The sequence below is a fragment of the Zingiber officinale genome, chromosome 5B (assembly GCF_018446385.1).
Source record: "Zingiber officinale cultivar Zhangliang chromosome 5B, Zo_v1.1, whole genome shotgun sequence".
In the NCBI taxonomy this organism is placed as follows: domain Eukaryota; kingdom Viridiplantae; phylum Streptophyta; class Magnoliopsida; order Zingiberales; family Zingiberaceae; genus Zingiber; species Zingiber officinale.
The window spans coordinates 132,330,467-132,344,469 of NC_055995.1; the positions used below are offsets into that span (position 1 = coordinate 132,330,467).

Consider the following 14,003-nt stretch of genomic DNA (forward strand, 5'->3'; position numbering starts at 1 on the left):
AGGCCGGTAAGGGATCTGTTGGAGTTTCGGAAATTTTTAGGGGTTGGACGATTTGGGGACGGTTTTTGCTTGTTGTCTTCTCGATCGTTTTCCGAACGAGGGTTTTGAGATCTGAGATATCTTTGTCTATCAACATCTCTACTGCGAGAAATGGTGATGGATACTCGACTCGTGTTTTTTTGTGCCGCAGGGAACGTGGAACTGTCGATGCGAGGTGGTGGCGGCGGCGGCGTCGTCGTCGCCCAACAGCACTGTCTCTTCCTTCCAGATGGAGTTTTCCGCCGGGGGAGGCGAGGGCGGAGCGCTGCCGGTGGAAAGGGCCTGTTCGAGAGCGGTGTGTTCTTTTTCCTTCCATTTTCTTAAAAGTTTGTTGCTTCGCGTCTAAAGCCGTGTGTTCAGATGGGGACGTTGTCGACTTAGTGGGTACTTTGTAGAGACGCTTGTGGTGGGGGACAAGCTAGGCGTACTTCCGCACACTATCCGGGTCTCCCTCGAGGGGGAGCTCTTCGCAGTCGACGCCACAAATAACAATATAGTTCGGATCACTCCGCCTCTCTCCCAGTGTAATTCCCCCGTTCCCTTCACTTCCTAGTTTTTCTATTGCGATCTACCATAAGAGATTGGAAGTTGTATCAGGTATATGCCATCATTTTCCCTTATAGCTTTTTGTGTCTATTTGGAGATCTTCACTTTATAAAGTTTTGCGAGCTGGTTTCGACAAAAATCGCGTTGCAGATAGCAGAGCAAGATTTGGTTGCCGGGTCATTTAAGGGATTCTCTGGACATGTAGAGATGGTAAACCTGCAGATGCTCGTTTCTATCGTCCAAAAGGTGCCGCTATGGATGACAAAGGGAATGTGTATGTTGCTGATATCTCCAATATGGCTATTCGAAAGATAACTGAATCAGGTACAACACTTGAGCAAATTCCTGTATTTAGATTCAAAGAAATGTAAAATTAAAGACCACAATTCTGCAATTGAGTCAAAAAGTCTATTTTTTACTTGTGATGGCTTCTTCAGGTGTGACTACTATTGCTGGAGGAAAATCAAATATAGCAGGTTATAGAGATGGCCCGAGTGAGGATGCTAAGTTTTCTAATGACTTTGATGTGATATATGTTGGAAGAACTTGTTCTCTTCTAGTCGTGGATAGGGGTAATGCTGCTCTTCGCCAAATTTCTCTTCAGCAAGAGGACTGCCAATACCAGTATACTTCAGTATCAACATCAGGTTACCTGAAGCTTCCCAGTGATGTTCTTTGTAATTCTTTTTATACACAACAAACATGGAACTATAACATATTACAACCTTACAATATGGCACCATCGGTCCAATATTTTCTGTTATCTTACATATCTTATATGGTTGCATCTACATATGTAGAAGACCAGGAAGAAAAAAGTTGACAACAGACAAGAGAAGTCACCAGCAGCCGATACTTCGCTGCAGCATCAGTGCACGGATGCCACCAGCAGCCTGACCCCCTGCATGGACTATGGCAGCGGCAGCAGCGACCGACCCAACAGCGACTGCTGCGACACCGTGAGGAACATCCGGGGCACAAACCCCGTCTGCCTCTGCTACGCCGTACAGCAGACGCACAACTGCTCCTCCCCCTGGAGCGCCTTAGAGCTCAAGGTCGAACTCCTGCTCATGCTGCCCGGTGCTTGCAACCTCGACAACTCCAACGCTAGCAATTGTAACGGTAGCTATTATTTGTTTCCTTCTTTTTATTTTTATTTTAAAAAAATATTTTAAAATATTGAAATGTTCTTTCTGCTGTATTTGGCAGCCAGAGATCCTATTGAAGGGTATGATTATCTCTCTAGTCTAATCAGTTTCTTCACTAAATTTAGGAACTACTGTGTTTCTTCTTCTGCTAGTGAAGAGAAACATCTTGAGGAAGAAAGAGCTGAAAAGGATAAGAAACGGAGAGTTGAAGCTTTGTCGGTTTTTTCTGAGATGATAGAAACTGATCACATGATGGATTCTTACTGGTCTGACTTGATAACTCATAACCGCCCTACTAAAATCGAAGTCGAAGTTCATGCTCCGGCTCAAAGGAAAAAGAGGAAAACTTCAAGACAAACATCTGCTCTGATTTCTGTTCCTGTTGTACAAGCCACATAACATATTCAAATTGGAATAGCTTGTCCCACTATGAAGCAAGTGCTATCCTCAGATAGGCCCATAATCAGTGTCAATGCAAAGATAGTCGATAGGTGTATGCCTACAGCTTTGGTTTTGAATTTCAATAAATCCAGTCCTCTTCCTTCTGAAGTTGATCTGATTAGGATTTGCTGTCGCTATGGGCCCATAGTGGAAGTAGCAACAGGAGAGCAACAGCGTCAAACTAATTTTTAATCAGCTTACTGATGCCGAGATGGCTTTTAGTAGTGCCAGAAAATATGGATGGTTTGGGCCATCACTTCTCAGTTATCATCTCAGATATCTATCGTCAACACCAGATACTTTTGCTGACATCCAACAATCAGACAATTATGCTGCACTACCAGAACATAGCAACTTGGAAACTCCAGGTAATATCTGTTTAATTATGTCTAATGTTTTTCTAGAAGCCAATGTTTTAAGATACAAACAATATAGCACTCATCAAAAGCAGCAACATAAACATTCTTCATTCATTGCCAGGGAATGATTCTGAACAGTTGCGTTCTTGCTTATGAGATTTGGAAGATGGCATCAGAGGTAGTACAATAAATAGTATATCTCTTCATTCACTTGTTAACTATGAACATTTTCTTTGTTCTTCTATGCTTCTTTCACTGTTATATTCGTTATCTTCCATAGCAGCCTTTAAAAATCAGTATTCTATTTTATTTGATACATGCACACATTTGTTTTAGTTATTTGACATATGGTGAATTTATGTGTTTTTACAGTTTACAAATCTCAAGTACTCCAGAGTTGAAATTGATGAAGTGCGGTTCGAGTGGGCTGAATGCATGCTAGATTACATTTGAGACAGTTGTACCTTAATGTGTTAACAGAATGTTATACTTTGATTTTGATATCTATTAGCTAGCTTTTGATGTAAAAAGAATGTTTGGGTATTTTATGAATATTGTTGTAAGAAGATTATTTATATAATTTGTGAATATTTGTGTATTTTATGGATATTATTGAATGAAGAATATTTGTACAATTTGTGAATATTTGTGTATTTTTTTTTGTTATTGTCGGTTTTAAAATCAAATCAGTGCTGTTAGAAAAAATACATATTACATCGGTTTTCCACCGATGTAAAACCGGTGTTATAAAGTAATATTACATCGGTCATTTACCGCTGCCAAAACTGGTGTTATTAACAAAAGCTATTACATCGGTTTTACACCGTGTATGAAACGGTGTCGTTAAGTGATACTACACCGGTTAATAACCGATTCGAAAACCGGTGTCGTTAAGTGATACTACACCGGTTTTAACCCGATGTCTAAAATGGCAGACTTTTAACATCGGCTTCATAGACATCGGTCGAAAATCAAATAGACACCGGTGGAAAACCGATGTCTATGAGCGATTTTGTTGTAGTGCTAGAATGTTAGTTCAGATCCTACAGTAACCAGTTTAGTTCAGTAAAATTTTAAATTAGCCAGTTTTCATTCCGCATTAATAGTCCAGCACAGCATAACTATAGCGATCGGCCTCGCAGACTAGCCAGTAGGAGGTGGGTCGTTACAAAGCTCGAAGGTTAAATTCGAAGTGACCTGCTATGGGTGCAATCAGAAGGGTCACATCAAGGAAAATTGCCCGAACCAGAAGGATTCAAAGAAACCCAAAAGAAAGAAGACATTGAAGGCAACATGGGACGAGTCTTCTTCCGAGGAATCCGACGACGAAGAACTAGAACAGACGAACTTTCTCGCCTTGACAGCCAGGGACTACACCAACGGATCCGGAAGTAAGGACGAATCGGAAGCCGAGTCCGAGAGAAGCCACGGATCCGTATCCGTTTCCGAAGGGCCGAACCCCTCTGTAAGTAAACGTCGTTTATATATTTTAATTAATTATTTAATGCATAAAGTAGCTAAGTCTAAGATTCGAATTAAAGCGCTTCTAAAGGAGGTAACACTCCTTAAAGAAGCGCCTAACAACGAATCCTTAACTGATCAAGTTCAGACTGGAACCTCAACTCAAGTTTAAAAACTTGAGGAAGAGAATTCCAACCTGAAAAGTTAAGTCAAGGATTTGAAAACAACTCTAGAGCGATTTTCCTTGGGATCCAAGAATCTTGGCTTAATTCTTGGAACTCAAAGGGCAATCTACAATCGAACTGGACTAGGATATAAAAAGAAGTATAAATCTTACCTATCCTTAATAAACAAACCAAATAGAAAAATGGTCCAAGCATGGGTTGCCAAGTCCAACCTGATCAATCAAGTTGGACTTGGACATTATTGGGTTCCTAAGGATCAAATACATTACCTCAATAAACCTTATCGAGGCTATGATCCAGGGGGAGCTAAAACAATAAAAATTCGAAATTAATCTAAAAACTCAAAATAAAAAATTCGAAATTAATCTAAAAACTCAAAATTAAAAATTTGAAATTAATCTAAAAAACTCAAAATAAAAAATTCGAAATTAATCTAAAAACTCAAAATAAAAAATTCGAAATTAATAAAAAAAACTCAAAATAAAAAATTCGAAATTAATCTAAAAAACTCAAGATTAAAAATTCGAAATTAATCTAAAAATTCAAAATTCAAAACTCAAAATTCAAAATTCAAAATTCAAAATTTAAATCTAAAACTCAAAATTCAAAATTCGAAATTAATCTAAAATTCAAAACTCAAAAATCAAATAGAAGGAGAGTCCAGAATAGCTGGCAACTCCAAAATCTATTTACCCGACAGGGTAACCGAACTTAATCTACCCGAAATGGGTAAACAAGAGTAGATTACCCGGATGGGTAAATAAGGATAGATTAAAAAGGGTTAAATTTTAACTTGAAGCACAGTACTGGTGAAGTTTTTGGATGATAGTACGTTGGGAAAACTTGGGCATCGCATGTCTAGGAAGATATGGCTTCGACCTGGTGCATTTGGCCAAGTGGAACTAACCGAAGCTACCCTTAAATGGATCCTAACTAGTTAGACCAAGGATTAGTATTAAGCTCAATGGGTAGGACTATTTGGGAAACCTCAAAGGCATGGTTACTTTAATGAGCTCCTTGTGACTCACCATAGCCCAGAAGTTTATCCAAAGAACGATTACTTGTTGAACCCAAATCTAAACCCGAATCTAACATAAAGTTAAACAAAATCCTATAAATAGAAATTCATCTCACAGAATAATAGGAGCCCCTGATTGAAAAACATAGATCGGATGAGATGACTAAACAAACTAAATCAAATTAACTTAAATAATTTCAAAATTGAATTAATTTAAAATAATTCTCAATTAAACATGTTTAAAATCAAATTAACTTAAACGTTTTTAAGTTAATTAAAACATTAAAAAAAAATGAACGAACAAACAAGGGTCAAAAACAGGGGGCGGGCGCCCCCGGTATTCAGACCCCGGGCGCCCGCAGAGAACCCGGGCGCCCCGCCTCACACGACCCCGGGCGCCCGGAACAAGTCCGGGCGCCCAGACTCCCTTATATATAGGGGGCAGGCGCCCCCTACCCTTGCACCCAAGTCTTCCTCCTTAAAGCTTCTTAGCTTACCTACGAAGATTTTCAAAATTTAAATTTTCCGCGGTTGATACGGAGTCGTGACTCAACCGAGGTCGTCAGTTCTAAAATTTATTACAATGGTTCCTCGGTAAAATTTATAATTTCTTATAATGCTTGTTTATTTCCTAGTGTAATATTAATTTGAAATTTAGGAAGCGTTCTAAATCTGGTGCTGGGCCCTCTACGCCTAGCATTGACCCTAAGTTTCCCACCGAAGAACTTAGGATTAAGTTTATGTCAACAAATTACATGGCCATTAGAACCAAATGTATAGATAGATCGTTCTTTCTACGCTCTTGTATTCCAGTCTCTGAGGCTATAAACCACTATAGATTGTGAAACCTTGTTGAGTGCACCAGCCCAGTAAACATAAGTTTATGTGCCGAATTTTACAACAACCTAGTGAAAGTAGACGACTACTCCTATACCACTAGGGCAGCTGACACGGATATCACATTATCTCCCACCACTATTCGTGAGTTTCTAGGGTTACGAGAGTCATCTTGCACCTTTTTATGCTATCCTCCTAGGCAGCTACCTTTTGGAGATCCCTACTCACATATTACCCTCGATACGATCTATTCGTATTTCTTTGAGGACCAGCATGATCCCACTGAGACCCAGTTTAGGTCACTTAACCTTAGAATTCAGGACTACGCCCTTTATAGGGTTCTAGTACTTTGTATTCTACCACTGACCACTCACGACATTGCGGTGATGCGTCCATTTCACTCCTTTCTTCTCTATGCCCTGTGTCATAGGTTAGACATAGACATCAGCCTACACATCTTTTCCACTATTATTTACGCAGCTGGATACGTGACCAGCAGACGAGTACATATGCCTTACTGTCACATTTTGACAGCTTACATGTCCTCATTGCACATTGATGTCACCGGAGGTGACATCCGCCACATGACCGAGTTTGACATCATAGGAGCTAGGAACTTTTCCCTAGCAAATATCCATATAGACGATGAGGGTACCATGTCCTGGCGTAGGGGGGCACAGCACCAGCAGGCGGGGGAGGCAGAGCAAGATGAGTTCATGTTGGCACTATTTCCTGAGGAGGCTGCTCTTGCCCCACCACCACCTCGGGCACCACACCCAGCTCCCCGCACTCTAGCTGATCGAGTTTCCGGACTAGAGAGGGCGATGTCGAGTCTCCAGAACGAGAGCTCCGAGTTTCATCAGGCCATGCGGCGAGAGGTTTCCGATCTTCGACGAGAGGTCCGACAGGAGGTCTCCGACTTACGACGAGACGTACGGCAGGAGCTCTCCGACCTACGCCGAGATCTACGAGAGGACGATCGGGCTCATCACACTGAGCTCCTGACACTACTCCGGTCGCTAGGTTTCGGACCACCTCCCTCATCATCTCAGTAGCTCCGACTGTAGCTCTATTATGACTCTCGTACAGCTAGTAGCAGCTCTATTATGACTCTTTTATCTATGTCGACTTTTTAATCTAATAGACTGTTTTACTTCAGGCTTGATTGACTATACCTTAATCTAATAGATTAGTCTTCTAATTACATTTTTATATCTTCTAGGCAAAACTGATTTTTCAAAATCCCCACTTTACTAGACTTTCAAAAGTTGGATTTAGACTAGGATTTCCCCCTAGAAATCATGTTCCCCTAGGACTCAGCCAGAGCATCTCACAAACACCTAGGTTTACCTTGATTGTGTTTGTAAACACAGAATGGTGTGAGATGCATAGGGTACAGCCTGGACTCGAGAATGCTTATTTCTGTACATCAATATGAGTCTGGGCGTTAAATACGTGATTAACAGTAATCAAATCAAGTCTTCCAGCCTTAGTCAAATCTAACTGGATCAATTGACTTGACTTGACTAACCAAGTGAACACTGTTGCCCTCTAGGCAATCAGCAAGTAGCTAAACGGTTAGACAGTTGGTGAAGGAAATAATAAGTTTAAGCATGTCTGTACTTAAGGAATCTGATACCTGATCAAAACAAATCTTTACTCATGCTTGGACTTTAGGGCTCTGATACCTTACTAAAACAAAATGACAAGCTATTAACAAATAAGGTTATCGCTTCTCCTTTGCCTTAAGTATTTTTGAAACACATTTCAAAGCAGTCTTTTCAAAAACTTTCTCCAAATTTTCAAATGTCCTCTATTCTGAAAATTTTTTTCTTGTTAGAAAGTTATTTAAGCTGAAACCTTTTCAAAAATTCGTCAAGTTAAAAAAAATTTTAGAAAATTATTTAAAGCTTTGAAATTTTTTTTTTTGAAAATCTTCCTTGGAAATTTTCTTTAAAAACCTGAATATTTTCTTCCAGAAAATTTCTGAAGCTGAAAATTTTGTGTGAAAATTTTTTGAGGTTGACATTTTTTGTTTGAAAAATTCTGAAGATTGAAAATTTTGTTTAAAAATTTCTAAAGTTAAACTTTTGTTTGAAAATTTTTCTGTGAAAATTTTGGAAACTCCTAAAACACACTAAGAGTTCCTCTTTGCAAATCACTTCAAACAAAATCAATTGACAAAATTTTGAAAAATATTGCTATTCTAAAATGTTACCTTGCTCCTTGCCTAAGTTAAAATGTTTTTTGCTAAATTCTTTCTTGAAAAATTAAGTTTTTCAAAACTAGCTCATTTTTTTATATATGGTAAAGGGGGAGAGTAGAGAAATTCAAAGAAAGAAATAAAATAGAAATTCTAATTCAAATAAAATATTTTAAAGAGAGCTTGTATTAAGGGGGAGCTATGTTTATGCTTATCTTGCTATCACGCTTATCTTGTGTCTTGTGCTTATACATAACAGTATATTTCTTTTACTTAACATTGAATTTCGGTTGCCATTATCAAAAAGGGGGAGATTGTTGGTGCGGAAAGCATCCGACGATCGAACCTTAGTTTTGATAATGGCAAAGGATTCAAAGTTAAGTTAGTGGGTGATCTAACATGTTTGAATGAGTGTTTCAGGAAAGTCCTAGCTGCGGTTAGGCAGGTGAAAAATCCTAAGGGGTGGTAACCTTAGGTCCTAGGGGGCGGTAACCCTAGGTGGAGGAAAATCCTAAGGGGCGGTAACCTTAGGTCCTAGGGGGCGGTAACCCTAGGTGGAGGAAAAACCCTAGGGGGCGGTAACCCTAGGTCCTAGGGGGTGGTAACCCTAGGCGGAAAAGTCCAGTCGGTCTGGAGGACCGGACTGGCATCAGGTAATCTCTCTTGAGGGGAGTAGGTGAGGACGCGTTCCCCGTAGAGGGAACAGTAGGCGTCGGGTCGACCTAGGGTTTCCGGTTGGGAATCCGAAGTCAGACTCGGACAGTCCGAAGACTGTCAGTTATTCCTTACTGTGTTTTATCAGATTCTAACACTGTCTTGCAGGGGATTTTGCTCGGACTAACCTTGTTTTGCAGGTGAGGAACCTGCTGGAAAAAGGTGGTCCGGGCGCCCGGGATGGATCCGGGCGCCCGGAGGTCCGGGCGCCCGGAACAGGTCCGGGCGCCCGGGACCAAACTTTATCCCTGCCGCGACTTCGCCACGTGGAGCATCCTGGTTGGTTGGCCACGTCACACTCCAGGCGCCCGGAAGGGATCCAGGCGCCCGGAACCGCATATAAAAGGAGGGTTGAGGTGCAGCTTCAAACTACAATACATTCTAAGCTTTCTTTTGTGAAGTGCTGCCAACGAGATGACCTTGAAGTGATACTACTCGACGTCGACAACACGAAGCTCAGACTCTTCGATCTTTTGCTGTCGGTATTAGTTTACTTATTGCATTAATTGTAATTCAAATTGTAATCTTTCCGATATATAGTTGTTGCCCACTGAAAGCGGTCAAGGACCGCGAGCCTTCGAGTAGGAGTCGCCATAGGCTCCGAACAAAGTAAAACACCTGCGTCTCTGTGTGTTTGATTTTACTTTCCGCTGCGTTTCTATTCTGTGTTTTAAATCGTTAAAATAGCCACGAGCGCTATTCACCCCCCCCCCCCCCCCCTCTAGCGCTTTCGATCCATCAGATGGTGTAAAAGACGCTGAAATCAGACATATCCATGTAGAGCCATGAAATGGGTGTGCTAGGGCTATGCAAGGGGTGTGCAAGGGGGTGTGAGCTCCACACGGCCGTGTGAGCCACAGGGCCCTTGGCCGTGTGAACCACATGGACATGCAATGTTTCTAGAGGAGAAGAATGACATGGCCGTGTGAATCCACATGGTCGTGAAACCTTGACAGAACCGGAGGTAGTGCAGGCTGTGTCCCAGACATGGCCATGCAGGAGTACTAGAACACGAGGCAGTTAGGCTGTGCAAATCTACACGCCCGTGCAAGGGGGGTGTTGTTGACTCTCCGCAAGTGTACAGAAATGTCGTAAGTAATAATAAAAGATATCGTATCCATAGGGACTGGAATAGCCACTAAAGATGTCTCAACACGAATTTGCTAAACATCTAATCAATTGATTCACAAATGTAAAGTGAAACTATGAAAGGAAAAGACAGAAATAAAAGAACAAGAAACAAGAAACAAGAATAAGGGCAATGATAAGGGATGTTCTAGGAATTTTGGTTTTTTTGTAAGGTTTTTAAATGTAAATGATCTACCAAATCTTATTCCTCAATTGTCCATTATTTGTAGAAGGTTGTCGGTTCTCTCTTGCAATAGATAGCCGGCCTAGGACTAAAATCTATACCTAAATGTGATCAATTAGGTATGAATTTATGTTGTCCTTACACGGGCTTGTTCCTGTCACGAATGTCCCTCAGATAATCAACATAGGAATTCACAATTCATCAACCGCATAAAGATACAAAGAATAATACATACTATCCATCCTACCCCCTTGACTAACCCTATTTCACCTTCAAGATCATCCCTCAAACGTCCTTACACGGGCATGTCTGTCACGTACGCCCCTCGGAAATTCTAATGAGGAATTACCTCTACAAGATCCACAAGATATCCAAACATTCAATTGAGCATGGTAATTAAGCCCTAATCACAACAATCCACACAAGAAAGAATGGATACAAAGAAGGCAAAATCATAGAAATAGGAAATTGACATATCTACAAGAGTTTTACATTAAATCATCCTTACAATTACTCACTCCATCCTAGAACAAAGAAATCTACTCCATAAAATGGGGAAAGAAATTTGAAGAGAGGAAGATTACAAGCATTCTTGATCCTAAATCCAAGAAGAGAAAGAAAGAAAGCTTATCTATGATGAAGAACCATCTCCGGATCCGATCCACAATCTTAGAATCGAAGCATTGAAGATCTACCCTTGAATCATCGGAAAATCCCTCCAAGATGATGGAGGAACGCCCAAATCTTGATTTTCCCCCAAAAGGAAGAAGATCCACCTTGAATTCATGAAGGAGGCCTTATATAGAGGGGAGGTTTGGGCCCCACACGACCCCGAGGCACGACCGTGTGAGGTTCACACGGCCAAGGCCACTCCCTTCTCTACCTACCTTACACGGCCGTGTGTGATACACGACCGTGACATGCTTCTTCCACAACTCCCTTCGCATGGTCGTGTAGATCTACACGGGCTGCACTACCTCTGCCTCTGGAAACCTTGCACGGCCATGTGGTGCACACTGCCAGGGCCTTCTTGATCTCTAGAAACCTTGCACGGCCGTGTGGTGTACACGGGCGAGGCTTTCTTGATCTCTGGAAACCTTACATGGTTGTGTGGTGTACACGACCTGGCTCCATTTGGCTTTAAATCTTGGCACAGCCGTGTGAGGTTCACACGACTGAGGCCACTTCCTTTTCTGCTGTAACCACACGGCCAAGGATCTCCACATAGCCTGGGCAACCCCCCATGGCAGGGTCGTGTGAGGTTCAGGTACAGCACCTTCCTCTCTAGCTTCGCTTGCAGATTTGGCCTCAAATATGAATCCTTCACCAAATTTGACCCCTGTATATAGAAAATACACAAAAGTATATCTCCAAACAAAAAGAGTAAATATGCTAAAATGAAAGCTGGAAGTACGAAAATGCATAGATAAAGCATGCTCAAAGTATGTGAATGTGCATCCAAATATGCTTAAAAGTGTATATAATCTATGCACATCACACCCCCAAACTTAAATCTTTGCTTGTCCTCAAGCAAAATGCAGCAATCTAAATTCATATGTTTTACAATGCTCTCATATCCCTAATGCATTCTCCTAACTCTATCAAAAAGTTTCATTAACAAGCATGATCATGGAAACAAGTTAAGTATGACTCAAGCATAAGTCTCTTGTGTACTATGCAACGTAACTCAAAACTCTTCAAGTTTCAATCTATGTCTTTGTCAAGTCGTCATCAAATTTGAATTCCTAATGTTTCTGGTGATAGACAAGTAATCAGTGATAGGCACTTACTTGCCAAATACTTGGTTCATATTTCTCAATCAACCCAAGGTCTCAAAGGTGTGCTCAATCTCAAGAGAAGCTAAGCAGTCATTTCCCCAATAACCTAACTCGGTCTCAAAGGGGTGACTTGCTAGATTTCACTCATGACAACTGTTTTTTATATCCCTTATTCACTTTTTTCTGTTTTTTTCAATAAGTATTTGCATTGTGCAAAACTTATTTACAAATGTACTTTTAGCACAAATGTTAGCATATTTTGATTTTTCCAAATGAGCTTACATGATTTGAGCCTCATCCAGTAACCAAAATGAAGTTTGAGAAATCACCATGGAAATCAAGTACTAAACAAACAAGATGAATCATGACTATTTCAATGATATTAACATTCAAGCATCAAGTAGAAGTGAAGTGAAGATAAGATTCTTAAGGTCAAGCCAAAACTAAAATTCATCTCCATAAGATACTTAGCTTATTTCATGCTACCCAAGATAGAGAAAAGAGGTTCATTAAGCATACTACTAGCATCACTTAAAACATCATGAATCTAGATAATGAACGTGCTAACATTTTAACTTGAAGACAAGAAAGCATATAAGTGAAGTTTTGATGTTCTCAAAATGTATGCCACAAGATTTTCAAAAAATAGTCAAATGACTATCAAAAATCAAGCAATCAAAGCAAGAACAAATGTAAAACAAAAATGGAAAACTAGAATGCATAAAGAAAAATCAGGTTCGACACCCCCCCAGACTAAAATTTTTCATCGTCCCAATGAAATCAAAATGGTGGAGGAGGTGGAGGTGGATAAGGGAAAGGAGGCCTAGGCCTACGAGGTTGGACAATGGGAAAATTAGGAAAACCTGGAGTTTCGCTCAGGATTATATGATACTCAAATAAAGCATCAACTTGTTGGCTAGTGATTTGTTGGGTTTTTCAGGCCGCAAAAATCGCTTTTCGCGTCGCGGAAACCCCGAATCACCCAAAGTCGTAGATCCGTGCAAGGAAAACCGAATGAAAATTACGAGTACGAGTTTCAAAACTTTAGATCTACTCCTAGATCTATGTGTTGAGAGCTTTTACCTTTGAAGCGTGCCCTCGCAAAATTCCCGCTCGTCCAAACGGTGCCGGATCTCAAGAGTATCAAGATAGATACTCCTCTAGAAGTATCCACACGAACACGTAGGTGGAGAAAACCACACAAAAGGTGTGCTAGCACCTATGTATGGTTCGGCCAAGTTGAGGAGGAGAGGGAGAGCTTGAGAGGAAGAAGATGCAATAATAATCACTTGAATGAAAATGAATCCATTTTCATTCAAATTGTGGCCGGCCACATTTCCCAAATGTAACCCCCTCATTAATGCATTAAGTTGTCATCAAAGAGGGAATGTAACCTCCATGAGGTGGCACTCACTAGTAACTCCCATGAGGTGGCAACCATGATGATGTGGTGCATCATCATTGGTCCACATCAATGCCAACTCACCAATGAGGTGGCATAAAGTCAAGTCAAACTTGACTTTTAATCTTCCTCTCAAGTCAAGTCAAACTTGACCAAATCTCTTCCATGGTTGATCTAATCTAACCATTTGATTCAAGCCAACTTAATATAATGAATCTAATTCATTAAATTAAGTTGATTTAATGAGTCATAATCTAAATTAGACTCATTGAATACATGAATCAACTTGAGTCCAACTCAAGTTAGCCCAATTAGGATTACTCTTAATCCAATTTGATTCATCAAATGAATCTAATCCTTTTTGGTTCATCATATGAACCTAATCTCCATCTAATTGTCCTTAGTGTGTGACCCTATAGGTTCTTGTAACGTTGGTAATGCCCTAAACCCATTTAGGAGCATAAGTAATGAGCGGTATCTAGCAACACATCATTACTACCCAAGTTACAAGAATGTTGAGATCCAACATCACCTTGTGACTACTAATTGTGACTCCTCAC

The 14,003-nt window shown here is 40.6% G+C and overlaps 1 protein-coding gene across 5 annotated transcripts; it reads left to right on the forward strand.

The window, feature by feature from the left end:
• The first annotated feature begins 216 nt into the window (after nt 1-216).
• Nucleotides 217-2,336, forward strand: LOC121986073 (non-specific lipid transfer protein GPI-anchored 1-like). 5 transcript variants are annotated; one of them, XM_042539870.1, is made up of 6 exons: nt 217-334; nt 400-563; nt 736-909; nt 1,023-1,232; nt 1,386-1,707; nt 1,859-2,336. In XM_042539870.1, the coding sequence occupies exons 4-6, from the start codon at nt 1,161-1,163 to the stop codon at nt 1,966-1,968; spliced, it is 504 nt and encodes a 167-aa protein (XP_042395804.1). In that variant the 5' UTR covers nt 217-334; nt 400-563; nt 736-909; nt 1,023-1,160; the 3' UTR covers nt 1,969-2,336. The 5 variants fall into 5 exon arrangements, with proteins under 5 accessions (XP_042395804.1, XP_042395808.1, XP_042395805.1 ...); XM_042539874.1 differs by having other exon boundaries at nt 1,389-1,707; XM_042539871.1 differs by having other exon boundaries at nt 421-563.
• Nucleotides 2,337-14,003: the final 11,667 nt, after the last annotated feature.